Source organism: Zootermopsis nevadensis, unplaced genomic scaffold, assembly GCF_977971745.1.
Source record: "Zootermopsis nevadensis isolate Lab colony 2312 unplaced genomic scaffold, Znev_1.0 Znev_ptg000020l, whole genome shotgun sequence".
In the NCBI taxonomy this organism is placed as follows: Eukaryota; Metazoa; Arthropoda; class Insecta; order Blattodea; family Termopsidae; genus Zootermopsis; species Zootermopsis nevadensis.
Genome location: NW_028259152.1, coordinates 3,372,507 through 3,398,817, shown reverse-complemented (window position 1 = coordinate 3,398,817; position 26,311 = coordinate 3,372,507). Strand labels below are relative to the sequence as shown.

Here is a 26,311-nt window from a genome sequence, read left to right as displayed (position 1 = left end):
ATATTAAAATACTGGGAGCAGATGTATTTAGAAATAAAACTGCCAGTGTTCACTATACATGTTATTGACATTGAACCCATATGCTGACAGGTTGAATGTGTGATAGGGGAAATTTACATCTGCTCCTTATGGCAGGTGCAGGGCATCCCCCTGTGCATTTATCATAAACTGTTTCCATAATCATTATGTCTTTAATGCTTATTCATGTTTGTGTATGAAGGACTGAACTTGTATTTTCAGTCAGGTCAAATATTGTGTTTTTGCGCCTTGTAATTTGCCACTACACATCTTAAATATTTTAATTTCTTTAGGGATTTTGATAGTTTACTTTCAAGGATTACAGACTTGTGTAGTCCTTGGTACTCCTGTACTACACTACATTCTGCTACAGTCCTGCACTGAAGTCTCAAGTGTCTTAACATCTAAAGTGAAGATAATCTAAAATGCAATTTTTTTCAAAATTATGTCAAGAAGTTTTGCATACAACAAATAGTCATTTTGAATGTTTATAGTTTCATGTAAAGTACTGTAATGACAATTTGAAATAAGTTTGCAATTTCCCTTTATCTTATGCCTTATTCCATACCTTCATTTCATTGTAGTCCATTAAAATGTGTTTATAATTGTTGTAAACAATCAAAACAATATAAGGCTTGTTGTTGGTTAATGCACGCCATACTTTGCGATAGTGCTGTATTTCCATACTAAACACTTGAAAGAAGACCAGCATGAGGAATTTTCATAGGTCGTGTGGAACTGTAACAAAAAATTCGAAGGCGTTGAGCATCCACTCTGTTCATACGGCCTTTTATCAAGCATACCCCAATGTCTTAAATTTCAGAACGTTGCATTTCCTGTCTTGCCTTGTACCCTGCGGTGGGAGTTCTATCAGGTGTCCAAAAATATAGGGGTCCGCAGTGGCCGCGCGGTCTGAGGCGTGGACCTTGTGCCACTTGGTCGTCGGGACCGTGGGTTCGAATCCCACTCAAGGAATGGATGTTTGTCCGTGTTTTTTTGTGTTGTGCTGTCTTGTGTACAGGTAGAGACCTTGCGACGGGTCGATCCCTCGACCAAGGAGTCCTACCGAATGTCTATAGATGAAAACCAACGAAAAGTTGGGACCCGCAGTGCTCAGGCACTTGAAGAACGGGTCGTTCCCAGTATTCCAGTCCAAAATATAAATTTTCTCATAAGTAACGGGGATGAAACAGGTCAGCGGCGAACGAATCGTGTATAAGCCTATGCCTATTAGGCAGCGTGACTAAGTCGTTAGTGTAAAAGAATAGAACGAAGAAGAAGAAAAACCTTCAATACATCCGATGAACTCAAGTAGTACAGAGTCCCTGTGTGTTAGTAGGGTAATAAATACCGTCTTCAGATTGTATTTTAAAAACAGAAAGAACACTCTGTGTGTTAGCCCAGCAGTATGGTGGTCAGAGCAATCCAAAGGCGGGCGTTAGGGCATAAAAACGAATAAACTGTAAGTAAAAAATAAATCTTTGCATATTCAGCATCATTATTGGCAAAAGTTTACATGTTTTGTTATTTTGCTCAAGAAAATATGACATTGAGGAGGAGAAGGGTGTGGAATCAGACAATCCGTTATTAACGGAGTGTGTGTGTTTCTGTTGGACGACGGCTTGCCTGTGTTGATACAATATACTGAATGTCTTGTGAATTTTCATTCTTCGGGGGGGGGGGGGGGGAGGAGGAGGAGATCCTATTACATGTTATTGTTTTTGTGATGTTCTTTTAATCACGCGATAGTGCGATGACTGATGGGGCAAACCCTACGATTTTTGTAGTTGGATGATGATTCCCGTCTCAAGTAGACAGCTGATAAAAGAGAAATAAGCATTGTTGTTTTGTGTAACTTACTTTCGCAGATTCGGAGACTGGTATGGTTGCGAGGTTTCAAACGTTTCGATTGTGATTGCGTTTGATGATCCGGCGCGCGCACCGCGATCTCAAGAATATATAGCGGAGGGCATCGGACCGACGTGTGTAGTTTGCCATGGGCTCCTGTGTTGTGATATTGTTGCTGTTCTTGTACCATGGACTGGCGTTTCCACAGGTATGATCATCTCCAAACAAATGCTGCTTATTATTAGTATTTATTTTCTTCCCTTTCTAATTTCAGTTTCGGGGTCCGCAGTGGCCGCGCGGTCTGAGGCATGGGCCTTGTGCCGCTAGGTCGCTGGGACCGTGGGTTCGAATCCCACTCAAGCCATGGATGTTTTTCTGTGTTGTGCTGTCCTGTACAGGTAGAGGCCTTGCGACGGGCCGATCCCTCGTCCAAGGAGTCCTACCGAATGACCATAGATAAGCCAACTGAAAAAGTTGGGGACCCGTAAAAGGGTACCGGAAAATGTAGAAACAGGAAAAAGAAGAATTTCAGCTCCTTGAGGTCTGCTTCTTAATATATTGAGCAAATGACAAAGTGTTATGCAGTTATAAACACAAGAAGTTCATATTTGATTACATGGAATATATAGACTTAAAGATTTTGTTCCATGCACAGTTATCACCGCTGTTGTACGTAGAAGATGTCGAGGTGGTCTACTTCAAGAGAATGTACTTCAGTGCTGCCAGCTCCAGTGAAGAAGCCCTGTTCATGGATTATGACGATAATGATTCAGAATTACATTACAAGTTCACAGCATTTGGCAGGTGGAAATCACATATAAAATAATAATTATTTCCATGTTACAAACTAGACAACTTTTTCATAAGCATGGACACTTCTGCCTGGATTTATTTATGGTTGCAAAGATCAGTGAAAGAAATATATCTTGCTGTCTTTTGACAACTGAAGTTAGCTAATTCCTTGTGATTTTTTTGAAATAGAAATTATGTTTTGCCATTGAATCATACTGAACTTTATCACATGAGAAAGGGGACTTAAGATTCTTGTACTATGGAGCTGCTGAGTGGACTTCTACTCTGGGGGTTAATAGTTTAGCAATATGCTGCTATGATACATGTTCACCTGAACTGTGTGAAAGCTATGGAAAACAGTTGATAAAGATTAAATAAATTCTAGTATGGAATAGTTTAAGCAACTTCTCACAGCCAAAAAAAGACATAATTTTCATACTATGAATATCAGTTTAGAACAGAATTTATTCACATTCCATAGATCATTTATTAACAGAAATACACATACTTATGTTTCAATTTCCATCTTAGTTGTTCTCCAAGAAGTAAATGATGCAAGTAATTTTATTCCTATGCCTGAACACAGCACCTTGGAGGCAAATAATGAGCCTTCTATTTCTAGAATTTGCTGCCTCTTGATTGCCCACATTTAGTGACCATGTAGATGTTATCGGAGTCTCATTGTAGCTCCTTTTCTGTTTATCAGAGGCCGTTAACTTTGTTATATGTGACAAATTATGCTTTGTTGCAACAAGTCAAGTTAAATGTTGCAGGACAGTATCCCTGAGGCTACATCCCAACAAGAATCTGTTAGCGCCTAACTTCAGAATATACAAACAGACAGATGTCAACTGGGTAGAGCCGTTGTTGCTCCCTGCCAGCAACTGCCACTACTTGCAGCATAAGGGAGGCATTGTGGCTGCACTCAGTGATTGTCATCACCCCAACTCTCTGGTCAGTGTTATTTCAGCATGAGGACCATGTTAATTAGTCAAACAGCAATGTTTCCATGACCTGTTGTATCAGTGACATGATGTTTATGAGAGTCAACAAAGTTTTTTACCTGTTGCATATTATTTTTATCACAAAATAGAACCCATTATTACCATAAGGTCTATAGTAAAATTATGCACATATAATATAAAGTATTGTATTTATGTGGTCATGATCAGGGACTGAACTGTTGTTCTTCTATTTTTCCTTTGGTCTCTTCCCTTCACATTTACTGATTAAAACTCTATATGCATTTTTGATATCCCCCATGAATGCTACATGTCCCACTCATCTCATATTTCTTGATCTGGTGCCCCTAATAATATTTAGTGAAATGTTACAAATTTTGAAGTTCCTTGTTGTGCAGATTTTTCCAGCATTCCTTTACTTCTACTCTTTAGGTCAAAATAATCTTCTCAGCACCTTTATTTTAAAACATGTTCTTACACTTAACCCTCATCAAGTTTGAAGGTGTAACTACCTCAAATTATATTCATTCTGCCATGTATTTGGCCACTACAACTTTCTTCTTTTAGGGCAAATCAAATCTGAAGAAATAAAATGTAGCTGACATTGGATTGTTTGCAATTCTCATATAATTTCTGGTATTTACTCTCCATTGGCCTTCAGAGTGTTAAGATGACAGAAAAGCAAATGCTCAACAGGACTAATGCAATTCACATTTTTTTTCTGCAGCATGGATTTGTGCTCTTGGACAACTCTACTTTAGAGGTACAACCTGTAATGACTGAAGCACTTACCAGTACAGACGATGGTGCACCACACATAGTGAGAAGGGTACCGATCCCCCACAGTGGTGCAGGTAATGTTACACAGTCATATCCATGCAAGCAGACTAGGGCTCTTCAAAAGCACACAACTCTCTCAGAAATACTTCTTTCTGTTCTGTTAAGGGTTTTTACAAGAGCCTGCTACTGGTTCCTATCCCTTGTCAGATGAATCCATTCCACATCGTTGCACTCTATCTGAGCAGGAAATATGGATACAAACATTTCTTGCAGTTCTATGTGTTAACCAAATGGTTCCTGATACAGAAGTAAAAAACGTATGACGTCCAGAATCTTTTTTTGTCCTGTTGGTAAACATTATTGTGTTTGTGTGATGACATGGTTTGTTTACAGTGCCTGAGCTGTGGCTGCAAGACTCACTCAGTGATGTAGCAGAGATTGAGGTGAGTTTTATTACTGTCTGAGCCATTTCTAAAGAATTTACAGAAAATAAATGGAAGGATCATGCCTACACTGCCTATCTGTATGCAGCATAGGTAATTAAGAAGGTAACTGAAGGAAAATTAGTTTTATTTAGAAGCAGATATTTCACAGCTATCATGAGAGATAGGAGAATATCAAGTGATAATTTGTGTTTATGATAAATTATTGCTTGTAAACCATGAAAGTGGTATGCATAGTTCATACTGCAGCAGATGATACTGCAATGTGCAGGGTAGGCTGTGGTTAACTTGCATCACAATGTGAAACATTTTAAATAAAATATTTTCAAATGTATTTTGGAATTTTTGTGGTATGGGTTGTAGCCTTACATGCTTGCAGCAAGGATCCAGGTACATTTCTGTACTGCCATTACAGGCTGCAGTAGAGAACCGATCAACTCGTGCAACTAAAAATCCAACAATTGAGTTGGCTCTCTTCTTTGACGCTGCCGGGTACCAGCTCTTTAAACCATATTTCAGTGGTGATGATGCCAAACTACGGGACATGTTGCTGGCCTACATGAATGGGGTATGGTATGAAGCAGTGACATAAAAACTGATCCTTTCTTGTGAATCATTACCAATAAAAATATGATATGGGGATCTAGACCTGCAGAAAATATGCAGAATACTTCACAGTATGTGGTTCCCTTTGGTGTAAAAGTGACTATCTACTTTTGATGGGAACTGAAATCATACTAATTTAGTACGCTCTACAATTCAGTATGCACCGACAATACAGCGTATGAAATGTTGTCTTTGAAGTTAAAATCAAGAGGACATAAATTTCTTTTGAATAATGCATGAAAGTACAACTTATATTTCAGAAATAAAACACTTGTCATGTTTGTGGTTATATGTTGCTCCCATTTAAAGCAAGAAAACCATATGAACGTGTTTCTGAGCTCATAGTGAGGACATGTTTAATTTGAAAAGCACACTAATAGACCCTGAATTATGAAATTCTTATTCAATATGCTGGTGCTTACTGAAATTCCTTTGAACTAGTAATATTTCACATATCTTTTGGCAGAAAGATTTCCATACTAGAGCAAAATAGAAATAAGACAGTTATTGGATTAAATAAAATGCAGTTACTGAAACAAAGCCACATAACTTTGTTGTTAAGAGCTTTCGACTTGGCAAGATACCATTGTGGTACTAGAGTTTCATATCCTGTTCTCTTCTCTTAAGCCTTTAGCTTGTGAAAATTTTACTATAACATTGTGTTTGTGTTTTTGTAGTTCCAGTGGTTGCCATAGTAGTGTTTCTCATGATGAACTGTTGTTGGGACCACTTGTACTATGGATGATATCCTCTGAGCAGCAATTTTTCAATTATTCATGTGTACATTAAGTGAGACTTAGAACAATATGCGTATATCAGCACAACACAGTAGCATACAAAGCTGAACAAATTAGCAGTTTTAATTTCTGCTAAGTTGATTTCTGTCTGTTTTGTGTCATGGCTTATATGTAGTCCAACTAGCTAGCTGTGCATTGCAGTAGCTTACCACTAAACTGTTAACTCTACAGTTAAAGTACAGTCAGCAGCCCTGTAATATGAGTGTTTAAATCCCTTATTCCTCTATGGTAAAGTTGGAATTAAGTAGACGACAGTTTCATTGTAGGACTGTTACAGGTCCAGGCACTGTACCACCATCCCAGTCTAGGCCAGTCAATTGACTTGACTTTGATACGACTGGATCTGATGTCCCACCAGCCCAGAGACCTCCCTCACTATGATGGGGAACGGGGAAAACTATTGGACTCTTTCTGCGACTACAATGCGCGCAATAATCCTACTGGGGACTCAAATCCAGATCACTGGGACATGGGGCTCTATGTATCTGGGTGAGTCACATCAAGGTTATGTTTAGTCACCATTTAAACTAGAATATCTAGCTTCTGCAGGAACTGAGAGAACTATTAATGATGTGTTGCAGGTTAGACTTCTTTGCATATGAGAATGGACAGAGAAGTGGAGTAACAATGGGTGAGTGAGTTCAGATACAAGCCCTGCTTAATGTGTGTTGTGCACAGCTGATCTCATAATATCTTGCAGGTCTTGCCACAGTAGGAGGTGTCTGTCAGGACAAGTATGCATGTGTGATTGCAGAACTGGGCACAACCAATGTATTTGGGAAGCCTTACCCATCCGCAGGTTTCACATCTGTATACATCCTTGCACATGAAATAGGACACAAGTGAGTGAACTTGCTGGTTTCGATACCTAGATAAATAGTGTGATTCTTTAGTCAATCAGTAACAGTATTTAAATACAAAACTTTACATCCAAGGTAAATCCTTCTCTGTTACTGACATCAGATTTATTTTATGAAGTTTCATGCTGTAAAATCATTCAGAAGTATTTACTGTTCATGGTAGGTTTACTTTCAACTGAGCTTAATGCAAGGGCACCAATTAACTTTATCTGTATAATGACAAGGATCCATAATTTTTGCAGTTTAGGGATGCATCATGACAGCAGCCAGAACAATTGCCCCAAGGATGGCTATGTAATGTCTCCATCTCGTGGCACCAGTGGTGAGACAGTGTGGTCCACTTGCAGTGCTGATGTTGTTAGGAAGCTGAGGTGTGTCAAAAATTACCATACATATGGAAGTTTCCGTTTTAGATTCTGGCACTAAGCTGAGCATTTTTCATGTTTAAAACAAACTTATATTGTATATAAAGATGCATTTACAAGAAATCCCCACAAAAAAGTAACATATGAGGATATGGCAAGACAACAGGGCTAAACATAAGCATGTGGCTACATGGTGATGTTGCACACTGCTTCAGTTGGGCCACTTGTCTGAATGATGCCCCTACCAAGACTCGACCAGACATGGACCATGCGACCCGGTTTCAGGATGAGCCTGGGCAGAGTTGGGGTGCGAAGCGGCAGTGTGAGGTGCTGCTGCGTGATAAGGATGCTACTCTGCTGAACCCAGACAAACTGCAGGTAAGAAAATCTATATTTCATTGTTTTTATCTATAAGGTGCTCTTCAGATTTTTTCATGATTTAGAATAACATATCTAAATGACATCTACAATTTGTGATATATGACTTCATATCTGTATTATGACAGACATTTTTAATTACTATAAAATATTTCGATTAAAAATCCATTTTGTTGTCAACAATGTGGAAGGGAAGACTGAACCATGTCTCCCTCTGAACATGTTTTAAAATCGTGGACAATGAGGTGGATTTCTTCCATTGCTAAAAGCAATACAATGGAAGCTCACAAACATTACTCTTCTAAGTGTATTTTTCTGACATTTATTACACACTGAATCAACACATTATAAGAGAGAATTTAAATATCAACACCTTGGGAAGAAAATGAACAATATGGTTTTGTTAATGACTGTAAATTTCAACTGCATTGATTATGATGTATGAACAGAAATAAGTTTAACACTGGTACTGTCTTCTGCAGGAAATCTGCCAGAACCTCAAATGCAAGACACCACATCGCTCAGGCTTCTACTTTGCAGGACCTGCACTAGAGGGAACCGCATGTGGCAAAAATAAAGTGAGTGTTAGCAACTGAAGTGACTGCTGGTATTATGACCCTACACTGTCACACTAAGCCATGTTTGCACATTACAGAGGTGCCAGGGTGGAGACTGTATGCCAGTAAAGAAAAAGAAACCTCCTGTAAAGGTGGTACCAGGTGGCTGGAGTGAGTGGCGACTGGGCTCCTGCTCCTCAGGGTGCATCACTAAGGCACAGGGTGAATAACTTATGGTTTCATTATCTCTTGCTACACAGTTGCTTAACTTTAATACATTTTAGCTGTGTGATGTGGGCAGTACATATTCATATATTACACTGCGATAAAAAAAAAAAAAGACCCAGGATTAAATTGCCCAGCAGTTGAAGGAGTCAAGTAGTGTAATGAGAGAAATGTGAATTTAATTCAATCTTCAGAGCTGAATAGACCTTTATAATCCAATAACACATTCACATTTTCATTTCTTATCTCCAAAATTGACTGCCAGACAAACAATTTATGATGATAACAATCATGCTCTTGCATTTAATTTACAGTAAAGAATCATGCAAAACATTATAAAGAAAGATCATTGATGACTTAATACACCCCTAATGAAATTAAGAATATAGCATCTACCACTTACAATTTAATAAGTAGCAACTGACTATCTGTGGGGTTGTGATGCCATGTAGTCTTGAGGGTTATCTGCATTTTGGAAGTTCAGTCCTGAAGATGGAGTTGGTATGTTCCTTTCAAACACAGGTGACAACCTACAAGACTATGTGGTATTAAAATCCAGAAGATCATATCAGTTAGAAAGAATGTAAATGAATTGGTCATTGCCTATTTGAAGGTTCTGTCCAAGCATTTGCCTGGAGGAACCACGGAAAACAACAAAACAATTGGTACATTTGTCAGTGTCGTGAATGATGTTTAAATTATTGATGGCATGAATATGTAGCAGAAGTTTTGAACACTACGCCATGATGTATGATGCTTCAGATATATTACTACAACATGATAGAAGTTTATATCTTAATTGCGTCATGTTTGTGTTATATCAATACATATATTTATTTTTCCAGTCTATACACAAAACTTGTTTTAAAATAATGTTGTTTAAATTTTTTTATAACATTTACAATATAAATTGCATTATGTTATATTTTATGGCGCTTTTCTGTGTCGTATAATATTACATCTATCACAGCGCTTTTGATTTTGACGACATGTTTCGATGTTTACCACATCATCTTCAGGCTTATCAATTCATACATTTTTAAAAACTATTGTACATTTTTGTGCATTGCGTTTATTGATTTTTAATTTTCAGTCTTCATCTTGATTTGGAGTATGCATTTTGATGTTCATTATCAGGTTGTATTGTGATGTATCGGACGTCTGATATCCACAGACGATAAACTGCAACTGACATAATGCAATTTATATTGTAAATGTTATAAAAAATGTTAAACAACATTATTTTAAAACAAGTTTTGTGTATAGACTGGAAAAATAAATATATGTATGATAGAAGTTGTTCACTTCTTGGGCACTAGTGTATTCTACAGCCACATATCATATATACAATATTTGATTATTGCATGAGGTCATGATTTGGCTTGTTTTAATATATTTGATGCAGGCAGATTTGGCAATAAGTATGTTGATCAACAGGTTACCAGCAGAGACAGCGTACCTGTGACAATCCAAAGCCAGTCAATACAGAAGAAGGCTGCGAGGGATCGAGTTTTGATGTGGTGCTGTGTAAGGCTAAGAAGGTATGCAGTTTAATTGTATCACTAATAAGGTGATAAGCATCAAGTGCATTTTTTATGTTAGTATGCTCTTTACAGGTTTGCAAGAAACAAATCTCTGTTGTTGACTTTGCTACAATAGCCTGTGCTAACTTCAGCAAACTGCTTCCAGAATTGGACCCAAAAGGCTCTGGACTACAGGCTCCACATGAGAACTGTAAGTTGCAGACTCTTTATAATCTTGAATGAAACAGTGGAATTTCAAAACATCCAGGTACATTTTATGAAAACTTAAATGGTGTTGGTATTTTTCTGCTATATTGGTACTGCTGATGACAAAGAGTTAAGAAGTATCATGATATGGAGATTCAAGTTTCAAAAAAATTTGTCTATTAGCGTATGTAAACCGATGTGCATATTTGAATCACAACATATTTCTTGCTAATAGGTTTCCTAAAATGGAAGTGACAGTGCCTGATAATATAACAACTTACATATTTCATTGGCACAGCTCGCCTGTGGATGGGGTGTGCCATCTTCTGTCGACGTAAGGACACAGGTTCCTACTACACACCACGTCTTGACCTCAATGACCTAGGCGTGAACCCATACTTCCCTGATGGCACATGGTGTCACAATGATGGCGCTTCAAACTACTACTGTGTGCAACATCATTGTTTGCCCGAGGTACAGCTTGTCATGTGGAACTTTAATTGACAATGGAAATAAGATAATCTCCTGCAGTAAAGTAACTTTAACAAACTTGATTCTAGAAAATTTTTACTATTTTATCCCATGTTGGACCACAAGTGAAGTATAAGAACACAGATAACCATTGTAACCTCTGTATAACAGCTGATACAGTATATAATGCCACAGCAGCCTTTCCACTGTTTATGCTGAGAAGTAACCTTCTTTCCTCTCTAGGTATTATGACAAGTTGTTCTTTATTATCAGACTTCCCAGATCAGAGTTTCCATCTTTTCTTAACCGTACTCTAAGGTAATTAGAGGACTCATCCAATGAAGCAGCAGTGAGACTAATTTTCTCACATAAATAACCTCTATATCATGCAGTCCCTTTTACTTAGATTATCTCATTGTAAGCACAATTCTTTAATTTTCTCTCCACAGAACTTCTGGCTTGGCAGGGGTCTGCCACACTTGTTTGGCAATGAAGATGTACCACTACCACAGAATGCACCACCTCGTCTTGTGCCACTCTCAGGCGACTTACTGCGCTATCTCAGTCTTGGAACAAATGGTCTTCCACTGCTAACCACACTTAAACCTGGGTCCACATCACCACCTGCTGAAGAGGAGTGGACTGACCATGACTATGTGGATCTTCCATCTCATTAGAGTGATGCACATGTTTTGACTGTGTTGCATTCCTGTTCCCCTCACTCATCATGCTCCTTCAAAGTGTTCCACTGTATCAGTTCCATTCATAGTTTTTCAATCTTCCTTGCAGAATTTTTTGAATGCTAAATGAAGCCACATTTCCTACTGGGACTGTCACCATCAGTTGGACTTGCTACCAAGATATATTTGTTCAGTCATTAAATAAAACATAAATTGTTGCAGAACATATATCCGTGTTTGGTGCTTTAGTGTTATTATTCGAAGGCTGTTTAATACTGCTGTATCAGGTGCAGAGCATTTATAGCTTTGAAGAAAATTAGAAGATTATTATATACTAGAAATTAAAAAAAAATAAGGGAGAGAAAGTAAAGTTTTCTCTGTTGTAGGTATAATTACTATACATATTTTCAGAGTTTTTTTAACAGTCTGATTTACTGTTGGAAATTTGTTTTGAATGTGGTAGCCATTTAATGTGGTCAGATCCAACGTGTGACTTCTCTTTCCACATGTTATAATCCTGTACTCTGAATTGATAAATCCCATATACTGACTTCAACAATTACTGATACTAGGCATGTTTCACTTATTTATATCTGTTAGATACCCAGTTCAAATCTCAGACAGGACACTGGCAATCCTGACTGGGGTTCATTATGGAATTCCTCACTTATTCCAGATGATACTGAGATATCACCTTGAAGAAGGCTGTGATTGATATTTCCCCAAACCTTTCCAATTCACAAAATCATATTCTCATTTCATTTGACATTACATAATATTTAATAATCACTGTTAAATACCATAAATTCATAGGCTTTTATGTCATTCCATGTTTACCACTGCAAGTGGATGCTCGATGTTGGTACATGCTTTGTATTATGTGTTACTGCCACACAGTCTCAAAGATGTTGACAGTCTTCATGCACAGATTTTGAAATAAATTTACAGAGTTTTCCATGTGGAGTTTATGTTAACACCTTCGCCATCATGATGAAATTGTATCCCAAGTTTATTTTCATATGAGCGACTGGCTATGCACTGGATGACTGGGGTTTGATCCCCAACAGGGGCAGAGGATTTTTCCTCTAGCCTGTGTGTCAAGACTGGTTCTGGGGCCCACCCAGCCTCCCATCCAATTGGTACTGGGGTCCTTTCCTGGCGGTAAAGCACAGCCAGGGCATGATGCTGACCACTCACCCCCATCTAGTGCTGAGGTCAAGAATAAGTACGAGTTATACAACCTGTCCCCCCAAGCACCTACATGGCATATAGTGGGACAGTTTTACTATTTATATCTGTGTATGTTTCATGTAAATATAATTCCTGCTTGAAATAATTTGCTCTTTGTCAAATATAACTTCTTCCACTGCCTGATGTTCTGGTAGATTGTAGAATTTGGCAAAAGAATTGTCCACGTTATTACAGAGGGTCTTAATTTTTTACATCCTATCATAGATTTTCATTTGGTTGATTTTAAATCCATTTGTATTTACCAATTTTATTAGTTTCTTGAGACAATGCAGATCTTCTTTGGACCTCAAGGCAATGATCATATCATCTGCATACAAATATATTGACACTGTCTGACTTTTGGAACTCGTGGATCAGCTGGTATTGTAATGAATAAGAGAGGGGTGTGCAGATGGCCATTTAGCACTCCATTTGTGTGCACCAGTTTCTTTGATTTGTTAATATTCAATTCATTTATCATCTGTTATAATACCATTGTACACCAGTAATTTATTTTCCTTAAGAGGTGATTTTATCTTCAAATCATGTCTTCTTGTTTACTGATTACTTTGGTCCCGTTTAGATCACTGTTCTTCTATAGTCAATAAATACAATTTCCATTAATCTTAAAACTTTGCATACCATGTAATGTATTAGAATATAGAGTAAGCAAACCAACAACTATTAACACTATAATAAGACACAATTGCCATACGCGTTTCGACCTCAAGAGGTCATCATCAGTGGCATCAGGGAAATTAATACATTTAGTCAAATGGTTCAAACTGGATTTTAATTACTTACGATTCGAATATTGAACGATTGGACCCAAGAAACCCAGGAAATACCACAACTACTGCCAAGAGAATTAAAGAACGTTTTACATATTATTTTATGAATGAAGGAGAAGGTCCATGGCAAGATAAAATTGTACATTAATTTCTTGTAACTGATGTCTACATAAAATCTGTTGAAGTATACCTGTAAGTGTGTAGCCGGCTTTATTCGGGGTGATAAGGGTATTTCGGTTGAACTGACTCTTGTCATTTTATTACTATTCTTATAAAAAAGAAACATGACGACAGCACACTTCCATCATTATAACAAATATTGTTGTGTAGCTTTTGTGAACGTACCCTGAGGTTATATTCTCTGCCCAAAGAGTATATTGGTGTAAGTTGATGTACATCAAGCCAATGTTTTGCAGGGAAAATAGACCTTTATATCCTCTTGGGTAGATGACGTGCAAGAGGACAGACAATACCAACATACAAGGGGAGGAAGAAGAAGACGATAACATGTGATTACGTTGTAGAGGTTATATTCTATAGTTTCAAGTGTAAGGGCGAAGGATGTCACATTTTGTGGTGTACTGGATTGAGAACGTTAATAAAAGAAGAGAGTGAAGAATTGGTTGAAAGAATATTAAACAATTCCCTACATGGAGCTGTACCTTTAGTGCTTGCCATTATTCTAATGATTTTCTTTTGAATGTAAAATACTTTTTTACTGTCTATTGAGTTTCCCCAGAAAATCATTTGAGGTACTCTTTTATTGAATTATTTTGGCTTAGAATTTATGAAGGATCTTTTTGATTATGTTAATGGTGAATTTTTAGTTCTGTATGTTGTTACCAGTGGGTATGCAAATGTAGGATTCTTTTTACCTTAAACATGTCAGCACATTGTAGTTTGCAGTTATGTGAAAGTTTGTAAGAGAACCATTCAAAACTATCTTTCATTTGATGTTAACTCCTTATAATGAGAATTTATTCCTTAGGTTGCCCACCTCAGCTGAGTTCCTGTGACTTTGGCAGTGTATAGTGATGACATAGTCTTCTTTGCAGAATTGTATCAGAAACATTAGTATTATCCGTTATTACTGATAAGTTTATATATCATCAAGATGTCTCTGTATGATGATATGGATGCCATTAAACAGAAGTCAGAGCAGGTGGCTGGCTGGTCGTCAGGCATCAAACTCTTACAGTCACAGCTGCAGCTGAAGAAAGCTGTGCAAACCCAGGTAATATGACACATTTGTCTTTCATATTAGAAGGTCCCTGGTTTAAATTCCAGGTCTGGGTAGCATTGCCAAAGTCATATGATTTTTCTTGTCTCTCATTATACTCAGAAATAGACTACAACCTGTTCCCTGTTTCATTCTGATAAATGTCATCCCCATAAATCTGAGATCAAAACACAAAGTAAAGTTAGACATACTTTAGCACAGAGCTTTTAAGATACTTTCATTATACATTCCATAGATCCTAAAAATGAGAATGACTGTAGAATCTATAACTATTTAAAATGTGTATGAACAAAAGTATAGTAAAGTCTGTGTAGGTAAACATTAGTGTCATGCATATCCTGTTCGGATTGTCTGAAACAAGGAGGTACCTGATTGCCATTGACTTTCAGCTTCACTTTGGTGTATGCCGTTAGGGGAGTGGGATCTGAGAAAAGTGAAAGGGATTAGATATGAATAGGACATACCAGCTTCTGGTCTATGCTGATGTTAATTAATTGAGTAAAGTAAAGCTGTCCCACAATACACCATGTAGGTGCTTGGACGGAGAGGTTGTATAGCTCCTACTCATTCTTGACCTTGGCATTAGATGAGGGTGAGTGGTCAGTATCACGCTCTGGCCGCAATTTACCCCCAGGAAAGGACCCCGGTACCCATTGGATAGGAGGCTGGGTGGGTCCCATTACCAGTCTTGATGCACAGGCTAGAGGAAAAATCCTCTGCCCCCATCAGGGATCGAGCCCTAGTCATCCAGTCCGTAGCTAGTCACTATACTGACTGAGTCACACTGGTTCATAATTTATTGAGTAAAAACATCCAAAGGAAAACATTGAAGCTCTACTAGAAAGTAGTAAGGAGGTTAAATATATGCCCAGTCTGCAGAACTAAATCATAATACAAATATAGCTAATAAAGTAATGAAAAATGTGGTAAAGTTAAAATATTTGGAAATGACTGTTCCAAATCAAAGTGGCATTCATAAAGAAATTAAGGGAAGATCAAATCTGGGTTGGGGTGAGGGATGCCTACTGCCACTCAGTTCAAAATCTTGTGTCTTCTGCCTAAATACATAAAGTTTAAAATATACAAAACTGTAAGTGTTGTCTTGCATGATATGAAACTCAGTAACTCACATTAAGGGAAGAACATAGTTTGAGGGTGTTTGAGAACAGGGTGCTGAGGAGCATTCTTGGACCTAAGAGAAGGATGAAGAAAACTACATAATGAAAAGTTTAATAATTTGTACTTGCCACCAACTATTATTAGGATGAAATCAAATAGGATGAGATGCATGGGGCATGTAATTGCATATGTAGTTTTGATGTGAAAGCCTGTCTGACATTTTTTGAAACTGTTGTCATGTAGGACCAGCAGTTGCAAGAATGAGTAACTGTTGAGTTTGTTTATAGACAGAGAATAACTTCCCCACACAGACTTAAGTTATCAATGATATTTGAGAATGCAGTTTATTTATATTATTAACTGTGAATTGGTTAGGATGGTGTTGTTGACACCTGCTAGCATTATGTCATAGTGTTTATTGTAAGAGTCTTATCAATATCACTTTATATTGTTTCAAGAAGCATTCAGAATTACTAGGCACAAAATTATGTCATAGTGTACAAACTTCACTTATGGTAAGCAAGACTTTGGTTGTTGTTGCAGCCAAAACGGGAAGCTCTTCGTAAGTCTGGTGTGACATTGGCTCCTGTGATAGACCTAAAATCCAAAAAAGATGAAGAAGATTCCAACTCCAGCTCCAGCTTTGGGAGTTACAACTCGGGAAAGGTTGGTTTCTCAGGTAGCTTTATATTCAACATGAAGTAATGTGCAGATTTTGTGTGACTGTGGATATTGTTTTGCAATGCTTGTAGGATGCAAGAGGGATCCCAAGAGACACAGAGTGGAACTTTGAAGGAGAATATGACCCTATGTGGCCCAATGACTATGAGAAGGTTGTTAAAGGTGAGGCTTGACTAAATACAATATTTAGTGGTTGCAGTTGTGTCTTTTTTGTAAATTGTTTACATACCTACTTGCACCACTTGTAATATAATGTAATTTTGACTGCTAGTGTGCTTTCTTGCTGTTTCAATCAATCACACTATATCTTAACATTGGAAAGGTGACTTATGGAAATTATAAGTGCAGAAAACAAATTTTTGGGCATAACAGATGAAATTTACTTTTCTATTGCTACAAATCTTGTTGCTGTTAATGTCATATTTAGGTAATGTAAATTTAATGTCCCATAATGTGATATATGAATATACAAATGGGTAGGCATACTGACTCATTCATAGATGGTCATTCAATAAAATTATATATGTCAATTTTTTATTGCTCAAAATTGTAAATATGTTGTAGTTTATGATAATGATCATGACTTATGATGATGATTATTGTTGTTAATGATTAGTATGATATTATTATGTTGTGCAGACCAGAACTTCTTACATAGTACAGATTATATCTATGGTAAATTTTCCAGACAACTCAAATTAAATTATTTGATTTTTGTTTTGAGTGTTAAGATTGACACTGATGCCTTGTTTGTAATTGTTGGCTTATTAACATTAACATCCAGAGTTTGTAGGTGTGTTATGATCTATTTTAATACTACATTTCATATGCCTAGGTCCTGTGGTTCATTATAGTATTAGCAGTCTATTTAGTCCCCATGTGAAAATATGCAGAATAGAACATTGATGGTAACTGAGCCTATACCATTGCTGAGGTTGAATGACTGGAGCAGATGAAGGTGGCACGTTTGTAATAGCTAGGAGCATGTACTCTATGTATGTGTAAAAATATTGCCTGTAAATGAACTTTGCTGACTGTAACTTAAATGCTTATGTATCAAACAAATTGTTCCCAGATGTAATTCCATTGTCTGCTGCATACATAAATAACAGATATTTTGTTATCCAAGCACTCTCAGAGATTTCTGCTGTTTCAGTATCAGATTCTCTACATGTTGTAGCTAGCATGTAGTGTTCCTTTCCTACACAGTCATTTGTGAACATGGTAATGAACCTTTGGTTTCATAAAAGGAAGGGAATTTCCTAAGTAACCGAGTGATTTTTAGATTCTCAATGACTCTAATCGATGGAGGTAGTTATTTATATAGACACTCTTTTTTGAAAGTTGCTCAGGTCTGTCACTATCATTCTGTATGATGTCCTCTTCAGATTATTAATCAAATTAAACTTGATGCCATGCATAGTTGATATTGGGGTATGAGATGTTTTCTTAGGTAGTCATTATTCATTTCCCTCTTCATGGCACTAGATGTTCCTTAATGTTGTCTGTTGGAGTTAGCAGCCTCATAATAATCATTCTGATTGTAATCATCAGATTTGTTAACACTGTGCTCATTTGGTTTAGCTTTTTGTCATATAAAATAGAAGGTAAATGTGAAATGTATATCATTACTTTTCTGTTTGTTTACAACTGGCAGACATGGTAGATTATGTAAAATTTCATGTAGATATGTTTACAGATTTTATAGCTATATTCTGATATTTTCTGTCAGAGTAAATGATTGACTTTGTATTTATGCCATGTTTCTGTTATCTTTATATACTTTTATTATTGACAGACCTGAGGGAGATACGTGATCGGGAGAAAGAGAAAGAAGAAGAGGAAAAGCGGCGGAAAAACCGGGAGGACCGTGATCGACGAGTTCGAGACAGGTGTGTGATTTAACTGTCTTTGGACACACTACTCTGTTGGTGGTACTGCATAGACAAGGCACTGGCATCATTTGCTAGCTGTAGCATTTCTGTGTTACTGCCTAGAGATACCGAACTATGCATACTTTGCTGTTTATTAAGAAAATTTCACTTGTGTGAGTGCTGTAATTTTTGTGCTGTACATGCATGGAAAAAGTTATTTTTAATGTGAAAAATAGAATTTACAAGGAAATTATAAATGGCCAGGGTCAGGATAACTCTGTCACAAAAATTACTACCTGCAGACTGGGACTTTTTAACTGGCAGGATGAGGGATATTTTCACTTTGCCACCACATTGAGACTGTCTTTCCCAGCCTCAGGTCTGCAGCAAGCTTTCCACATCACAGAGGTAGTGGGATGCTGCATTGTGCTGGAATAAATTTATACCGTGTTGCAGCAATTCTGGTTCTGATACACAAGACTTAAATATAGGATATTAATGCTTCTTTCTTTGAAATGTGTTTCAGTTTAAATATTTAGTTTTGTGGAATTTGGACTGTTTTATGACTATTATTTATATTCATTTTAGTTAATAGAATTTCACTTCTGTACTTATCAAGTGCATAAATGGGGTTAATTACATGGAAATTAGAGTTCAATACAGAGCATGGTTTCAAACCATGTTGTCACAAGTTGCCTATTTATGTGGGACAGTGTGGTAAGTTGTTTAATAATAAGTGCTCTTCTTGTTAAGTTTATAGTCCTGATGTGTTTGTTGCAGATTTGATAGTAGTGATGATCGTCGTAAATCTGGTTTTGCTGGTCGCAAGGATTCAGATGAGGAAGATGAGGAAGAGAAGCCAGCAGCCAGGGTGGGGGGTGTAGCCATAGCTCCACCTCCATCACTTCAAGAACCCATGTCTCCTAGTGAGAGTTCTCGGTCACCTGCTGCCTCTGTGTCTGGGGACAAATATGGCCTGGCATTTGGAGGCTCAGTGGCAGCCAAGATCATGGCCAAATATGGTTTCAAGGTGAGAAACATTGAGCTGTGGTATGTGTCTGAATGTACAGTTTGTAGACTGTAGTGCTGGTATTTGATTTCAGCTAATAGGATATTGATATTTATTTGTTTGAAGTTTAAAGATTTTATTACCCCAGGCAATCATGCTGCTGCTGGATCTGTTGTGCACCCCTGATCCTGTTATTAACCTTCAGGGATCCCTGACTGCACTGCTAGAGCCAGTACTAGTCTGAATTTGGCCTTCTTAATATCAGTAGCCATGCAATGCTGAAGATATCTAATCTCAGGAGTACTAAGTTTTACAAGCTGTTTATATACAGAACTGGACAAGGAATGGCAAATTACTTTTAATGAAGTTCAAGTCTACCACCTGAGTTTTAAAATGTCTTTTTATTTGGCTCATTCACAGTTATTTGGTGGTGATTACAGTAACTATGCAATTACTATCAGTTATCATCGGTGATGGTGATGTGTTAATATCGATTGAAACTTTACAAGTGAGTGACACAAATTGTACAACTTTAAGTCCATGTATTCTGGATCATTCAGCTGCTGTGGTTTGTCAGATAATGTGTTACACTTCAGATGGTAGCACTGCAGTTGAGTAAAAATATTTTTACCTCGTTTTTTTCAAACAAAATATCTTCATATCAGTCCTTAATAATGTTTAAGGTTTACATGCGTCATGTTTGTGTTTTGGATTAAAATATATAATAAAATACAGGTCAATACACAAAACTATATTTGGGTGTTAAAATTTAAAATTTAAATGTTAAAATTTAAATGATACACCACACAACACGTCTTATGCATAATTCAAAACAAACATAAGATGGGAAAAACGAGAAGACCAGTGAAACACATATTACAATAATAAATTATTGAAAGGCATGCATTAAAATATAAAATAGTTTTAAATAAAAAACAACACCTGAAGATGATGTATTACATCGAAACATATTGTGAAATGAATGAAAGCGCGCAAATGTAACATCCTTATAGTGATGAATAGCGCTAATTTAAAATTTTAAATTTTAACATTTAAATTTTAAATTTTAACACCCAAATATAGTTTTGTGTATTGACCTGTATTTTATTATATACCTTAATAATGTGTTTTGTATCCTTTCTTACTTGTTCAACTACTTACTTTCTGTTACTTTAAGCTATAAAAATTTCTTGAGGAGACCCTACTTTAAGAAACTAATTGAATCCATCATTTTCAGTAAAATCTCCTTTCTCTGAGCTTTCCATATGTACTTTCATTGTTTCCCCCTGTATGGTCTGTACTAACTGTAGTTGTTATTGTGTTGGTGGAGGCAAACCTGAGCTAGAGGACTATCCCTCCCAGGTTACCTGAAAGTACTGGTATCAACACACATTTACAGCTGCCCTGTGATGTGCAGTAATGCATGTTTGGTTTGAAACAGGAAGGTCAGGGCTTGGGGAAGCAGGAACAGGGTATATCCATGGCTCTGCAAGTTGAAAAGACCAGCAAGCGTGGCGGTCGGATCATAAGTGAGAAGGAGATTATGCCTCCACCACCTGTAACAGCACCAGGCTCAAACTCACCAGGTGCTACTTCACAACAGCAGAGCACTGCTACACAACCCAGACCAGAACCAACTATCACAGAGATCATGCGCAGCCCATCCAAAGTTGTGCTACTTCGGGTAAGCAACAGCAAATGTAATTTATTCTGAAGTAATTTGACATTCTGTAAACCATGCTATCAAGGGTCCACAGAAGTTGGCATGATAGATACTAAGCCTAAAATATCTGCAAGTTTTGTTAAGCATGGTTTTATAAAAAAATTGACAATTTTTTAAATAAAATGTTTATATAATGAGAGTTTGATTTGGGTAACTTCAGAGTAGAAGATGCAGCAACATACTTGGCTCCATTTTTCATGTGAGCTTTATAGACCATTAGGTGAAACAAGATGTTTCATCTTTGATACTTTCCCTTGCAGCAGACAAGAGGGTGTATTGTCAATCCCTGCAAGATCATCCTTGCTAAAATTAGCAAGCATTCTCAGTCACACTATTCCTTCATTTGTAATAGATATCCAGTGTTCAGGTCATCCATTTTTACATGAATGAAATAAGGTGACTGATTATTTCACTATGTGTTAGATACTGAAGATTTTAAAGCAGAATGAACAGGAAATCATGCCACATCCAGTGGATCTGAGATTTGCAAGAAAGGAATATTTTCTACTAATTTTGTGTGTGATGTTTTTCAACTATTTGTAGCTGTTTGCATGTTTCTCCTGCCTGACTTCAATTATTTCCTGGTTTTGTTGTAAGATCTTTATGAATGTACTTTCTCACTTCTTGTAGTAGAGTGTTCTTTAACACAAAACGTGTAATAACACAGGTAACAATGTAAACATTATTCAACTTGAAGAATATGAGTTAATTTAGACCTTCACGCAGCACTAGTGACCAGTTAATGAGCTTACCCAGATGTATTCATTCATGAAGAGAGTTGCTACATTAACAAATTGATGCCAAGTGTGCGTAGTAATGGGTCTGTTGAACCATTTTGTTGCAGAATATGGTTGGCCCTGGGGAGGTAGATGAAGATCTAGAGCCAGAAGTGAAGGATGAGTGCAACACAAAGTATGGGGAAGTGGTAAGGGTAGTGATATTTGAACAACCCAATGTGCCTAGTGACGAAGCTGTCCGTATCTTTGTTGAGTTCCGTCGTATTGAGTCAGCAATCAAAGGTGAGTGTTTCTTTTAGAAGAAAAATAACAATTCTTGGTATAATAAACAGAAAGGAAACTTCAAGCGCTGGGTAAGATCAGACCCAGAGACACTCAAGTTACACTGTGACCTCAAAAATATGCTGATGTAATAATTATTGCATTATTTTATTCAACAAGCATCATGGAAATGCTATATTCAAAATTAGTGTTAGCTGCTATCTCTTCAGATTTATTTATCAGCAAATGCCATGCCCACAGCAGTAAACACATCTTAAAAATTTGCATACCGTGTAGTGTATTAGAATATAAATAAGCACAAAAACAACTATTAAAACTATAAAGAAGACACTATTGCCATACGCATTTCAACCTTAAAAGGTCATCATCACTGGCATCAGGGAAATCAATTCAATTAATTAAATGGCTCAAACTTGATTTAGAAAATAAATAATGAATAGGATATTTAACGAAAAGTATTATAAGTGACACTGCACCGAATGTTGTTATTCATAGGAATAGACTCTGCACTTAGCTATTTATCTGGAGGTCTGGTGGCCGTAGCTGGTCTGCGGCAAGCTGTAGTTTCGTCGTCCGTACCTGTGAACTCCAGAACAGTGGGCGCCCACTGTTCTGGAGTTCCCTGATGCCACTGATGATGACCTTTTAAGGTTGAAACGCGTATGGCAATAGTGTCTTCTTTATAGTGTTAATAGTTGTTTGTGTGCTTATTTATATAGTAAACACATGCTTAAATAGAAAAGGAAAGAGACATGGACATTAGAGATGCAGGTGGAAAAATTAAATTTATTTTATATCATCTTAAGTGCAAAGAACATACAGCATAAAATGTTACAGTGTTACAGGTTATGTTTTGATCATAGGAGACCTTTCTTTTCTTTTTTCACAAACAGAAGTATGTACTGTTTGGTTCATATAAATACTGTACTTATGTGTCTAATGTTTTTCATGATTTGTTACCCATTTTCACCAGTATTCACTTCAATTAAATTTAGTGTTGTTGAAAAAATTATAGTTAATTGTAATGGCATTTCTCCATTCAAGCAGAGAAAATTTGTTTTACAGTGCAGTTTTGTCAGAAATAAGATGAACATAGACAATCCTTTCTGCAGTTATTGATGTGTGTTGTTCATTATATTGTTTGTAGTGTTTGTTCAGATATGCAGTGACCAGAGAATTTCCCCACTGGAGAATTCTCATGGTCTATTGTTTTCTTAAGAAAATGCAGTGTTCGGTAACTTTGCATTGGTTTGTTTGCAGCTGTGGTGGACCTCAATGGACGGTTCTTTGGAGGACGTCAGGTGAAAGCAGGTTTCTACAGCTGGGAGAAGCTGAATAACTTAGAGTTACTTGACTGAAAGAATTTGACTGAACTGTTTTATGCAGTATATTGAAACTCTGAGTGTATGTGTCCATACAGCTGCCACTGTTTTGCTACTCTACAAATGAGAATCTTACTAGGCTCAGTTTTTAATTTTTCACCCCATATTCAAGTGACTATTTTTGTCACATGTGATGTTACTAATGGGTGTTCTGGCCAGTTATTGTGAAGGTCTTGAGACAAAAGTGACTAATTTAATCAAACTCATTCAGCATATTATTGAGAGATAAAGCAGACATATTCATTCTACCAAAGTCCTATTTAAAGAACCACATTAGGCTTGTATGATTTTATATGACATAATGCACTATTCTGTTCTGTCTTTTATTCATACACAGGCTCTTCACAAAAATATACCAGCATTTTCTTGATATTTATTTATGAAGCAATAAACGCATGCCACATTATACCAAAACTAAAAAGGTTTTACTCATTAGAAAATATTTCCAATGTAGGCAACCTCATTACTAAGAGTTTTGGAAGAAGCTTGATCATAAGGATCGGGATTGATGAAATCAGATGCTCAGTATTGGAAACACAAGAATATAAAATATACTGAAGCAGAAAATATAACACCAGAACTACAATGTAGAGCCATGCTGTGACTCTATGTCTAGTCATTTGTCACTACTCCATTCTTACAAGTAGCACATCTTTCATTATGCTCCAGTTCAACCTTATATGAATTTGAAATGTTACACCAAATGTCACAGTACTTTCTGCTTGCTCTAGTCTTGACTAAAAATCTGACATCCTTTTGAAAATATTTTAATGTAGCAAGGTCGATTTTAAAAGCACAGAGTTGAAATTCTTGGCAGTTGTGTATCAAAACCAGTATGTTGTACAGCCATTCTGTGTGCATTGCTTCTTCATTTTATTCATAATTATCCAAATGGTTAATTAACATCAAGCATATGTATAATAAATATGAGGGTGGTTCAGGTTTGACCCTTACATTGATTTTGAATGTACAGAATAACATGGTAATGTAGTCAGTGTTCAGCAGTCTAATTTTGGATGGCAGAGCTGCTTGTGGTCTCTGAAAGAATGCTTATGTTAAAAAGTTACAGTGAGGTATGTAGCACACCCTTGATTTTCTTACTGGTGTGAAATATGTGTCCTCCAGAATACTCTGTTTTAAAGAATAATGCTTGACTCAATTAAGAGTGCCAAGTAACAAGATTGATCAGATTGTAGGAAAAATGTTTACAGTGCCATCATCAGTCAGATTCGTCCTTTGTATTAGACCTGATAACACTTGTGTACTGATACATGCAGTTGCACTCAGATTGTGTTTGTGAAATATATGGCAGCATTAGTGGAAGGTATAAACATTTCATTCCTGAACAGTTAAGTCAAGAAATTGACTTCAAATAAAATTGTAAAACATTCAAAAAAATAAATAATCACTGAAAATTTTTACATTTGTATATATATTTGGAGCCTCACCTAAAATGGGTAGTACTACTGTTCTTACTTTGTTATTACAGTAGAAGTTTTGAGTTTCTTCCTTGTAAAACAATGTATGGCATTATATAGATATACAGTGAAACCTCGATGCATCGTTTTCGGCGGGGGTGGGAAATAAAAACGATGAATGCGGGAAAACGATAGATGCGGGAAAGCATTAAAATTTTTTAAAAAAACAATGTTTCTCTTTCAAAGTTACTTCTTTTTACCAAAAAAGTCTTTAATGGACAACTGGTTTGTCGAAACTTTACGTTTTAGACCAAACAGAGCACTTTCCACGTTCAAAATGTTTTCCTCGTCACGTTCACTAATATTAAGCGCATAAAAGAACGACTTCACTTTCGCCAATGCAGCGTGCGCTTCGGCAAAACTCGGCAAAGCTTCGGGCTCGCATTCGTCGTCTTCTTCTTCCTCACCGCTCCAACCCCCTTTGCGGACAATAACAGGTAGAATGGAAATACTATTACTGCCGAACTCAACGAAACGTAGCTGTAGAAGACCCTGAACCGCTGGAAACGAGATGAACCAGAAGAATGAAAAGTGCCGCCAGCCTTTCCTTTGTACTTATAATAAAAGCATTTGTGAAGAAATTAACACTGCACATGCCATCTGGCATCGCTGGAACGAAATATGAGTGCACCCAAATTAAAATCGTAAAATTTCTGACAATGGGCACCGCCATTCACTCCAACTATCACCCCTGCACCGCTGACCCCTCATTCCAAAAGAATCTGTGCTGGTTGGGCGACATAACAGGTTACCGCTACTGCGTATTCCAAAAACATTGTGCGTCTTTCGGTAATAATTTATCTCAAAACCCAGCATTTTAAATTCTCAGAAACGATCATTGCGGGAAAATTGTGGGCCGGGACTAAGATTTTTGAACGATCGATGCGATAAAACGATAGTTCGAGGAACGATAGAAGCGGGAAAATGTAACATTATTTTATATGGGATGTATTCGGGACCGAACAAAACGGACGATGCATCCGGGAAAACGATAGTTCCGGGAACGATGGATAGAGGTTTCACTGTATAAATGTGTTAGTCATATAATGTAAGTTGGTCTTAAATTGTTAAACTAACAGCAGATCTAACATACTATTCAGGAGATCCTGTTGAACACATAAGACTTTGTAGGATTTCAGGTTCTCATGGTGGTTGAGTGTGAAGGTAGCTGTAGTCTGCATTATCATTACCGTGATAACGGAGGAAGCAAGTACCTCTGAAACACTGGTAAGCAACTACCAGACTACACAGCA

At 37.0% G+C, this 26,311-nt stretch overlaps 2 protein-coding genes and 1 long non-coding RNA gene across 13 annotated transcripts; 2 read left to right on the top strand and 1 right to left on the bottom strand.

Moving 5' to 3' along the window:
• The first annotated feature begins 1,802 nt into the window (after positions 1-1,802).
• LOC110826845 (A disintegrin and metalloproteinase with thrombospondin motifs adt-1-like) lies at positions 1,803-12,467 on the top strand. Of its 3 annotated transcripts, none has more exons than XM_087352189.1 (17): positions 1,803-2,074; positions 2,522-2,670; positions 3,432-3,612; positions 4,348-4,474; positions 4,794-4,843; positions 5,223-5,411; positions 6,524-6,735; positions 6,828-6,877; positions 6,959-7,088; positions 7,349-7,477; positions 7,687-7,849; positions 8,332-8,427; positions 8,505-8,628; positions 10,069-10,172; positions 10,248-10,365; positions 10,660-10,835; positions 11,282-12,467. In XM_087352189.1, exons 1-17 carry the CDS (start codon positions 2,015-2,017, stop codon positions 11,507-11,509), a joined length of 2,286 nt encoding a protein of 761 aa, XP_087208315.1. In that variant the 5' UTR covers positions 1,803-2,014; the 3' UTR covers positions 11,510-12,467. The 3 variants fall into 3 exon arrangements, with proteins under 3 accessions (XP_087208315.1, XP_087208314.1, XP_087208316.1); XM_087352188.1 differs by having other exon boundaries at positions 1,808-2,074; positions 6,947-7,088; XM_087352190.1 differs by having other exon boundaries at positions 1,812-2,074; positions 5,259-5,411; positions 6,947-7,088.
• Positions 7,504-13,884, bottom strand: LOC110826852 (uncharacterized). 6 transcript variants are annotated; one of them, XR_015536022.1, is made up of 5 exons: positions 13,724-13,884; positions 13,547-13,598; positions 10,643-10,855; positions 9,035-9,169; positions 7,504-7,843 (listed from the first exon to the last, which is right to left on the bottom strand). It is a non-coding gene; the product is annotated as an uncharacterized LOC110826852 (long non-coding RNA). The 6 variants fall into 6 exon arrangements; XR_015536021.1 differs by having other exon boundaries at positions 9,035-9,161; XR_015536023.1 differs by lacking the exon at positions 10,643-10,855 and having other exon boundaries at positions 13,724-13,881.
• An 18-nt stretch (positions 13,885-13,902) lies between these two features.
• Positions 13,903-25,001, top strand: Spf45 (splicing factor 45). Of its 4 annotated transcripts, none has more exons than XM_022057901.2 (9): positions 13,903-14,042; positions 14,522-14,767; positions 16,436-16,558; positions 16,645-16,735; positions 18,372-18,465; positions 19,228-19,477; positions 20,898-21,140; positions 22,024-22,198; positions 23,459-25,001. In XM_022057901.2, exons 2-9 carry the CDS (start codon positions 14,648-14,650, stop codon positions 23,554-23,556), a joined length of 1,194 nt encoding a protein of 397 aa, XP_021913593.1. In that variant the 5' UTR covers positions 13,903-14,042; positions 14,522-14,647; the 3' UTR covers positions 23,557-25,001. The 4 variants fall into 4 exon arrangements, with proteins under 4 accessions (XP_021913593.1, XP_021913594.1, XP_021913592.1 ...); XM_022057902.2 differs by having other exon boundaries at positions 13,903-14,081; XM_022057900.2 differs by having other exon boundaries at positions 13,903-14,285; positions 14,589-14,767.
• The last annotated feature ends 1,310 nt before the right edge of the window (positions 25,002-26,311 follow it).

Bases quoted from the DNA above. Each gene is read 5' to 3' on its own strand.
- Spf45 (XM_022057901.2), top strand. From the start codon at position 14,648: ATGTCTCTGTATGATGATATGGATGCCATTAAACAGAAGTCAGAGCAG. The intron at 18,466-19,227 runs GTGTGTGATTTA...TGTTTGTTGCAG, and splicing joins GATCGACGAGTTCGAGACAG to ATTTGATAGTAGTGATGATC. The intron at 22,199-23,458 runs GTGAGTGTTTCT...GTTTGTTTGCAG, and splicing joins TATTGAGTCAGCAATCAAAG to CTGTGGTGGACCTCAATGGA.
- LOC110826845 (XM_087352188.1), top strand. From the start codon at position 2,015: ATGGGCTCCTGTGTTGTGATATTGTTGCTGTTCTTGTACCATGGACTG. The intron at 5,412-6,523 runs GTATGGTATGAA...GGACTGTTACAG, and splicing joins TGCTGGCCTACATGAATGGG to GTCCAGGCACTGTACCACCA. The intron at 6,736-6,827 runs GTGAGTCACATC...GATGTGTTGCAG, and splicing joins ATGGGGCTCTATGTATCTGG to GTTAGACTTCTTTGCATATG.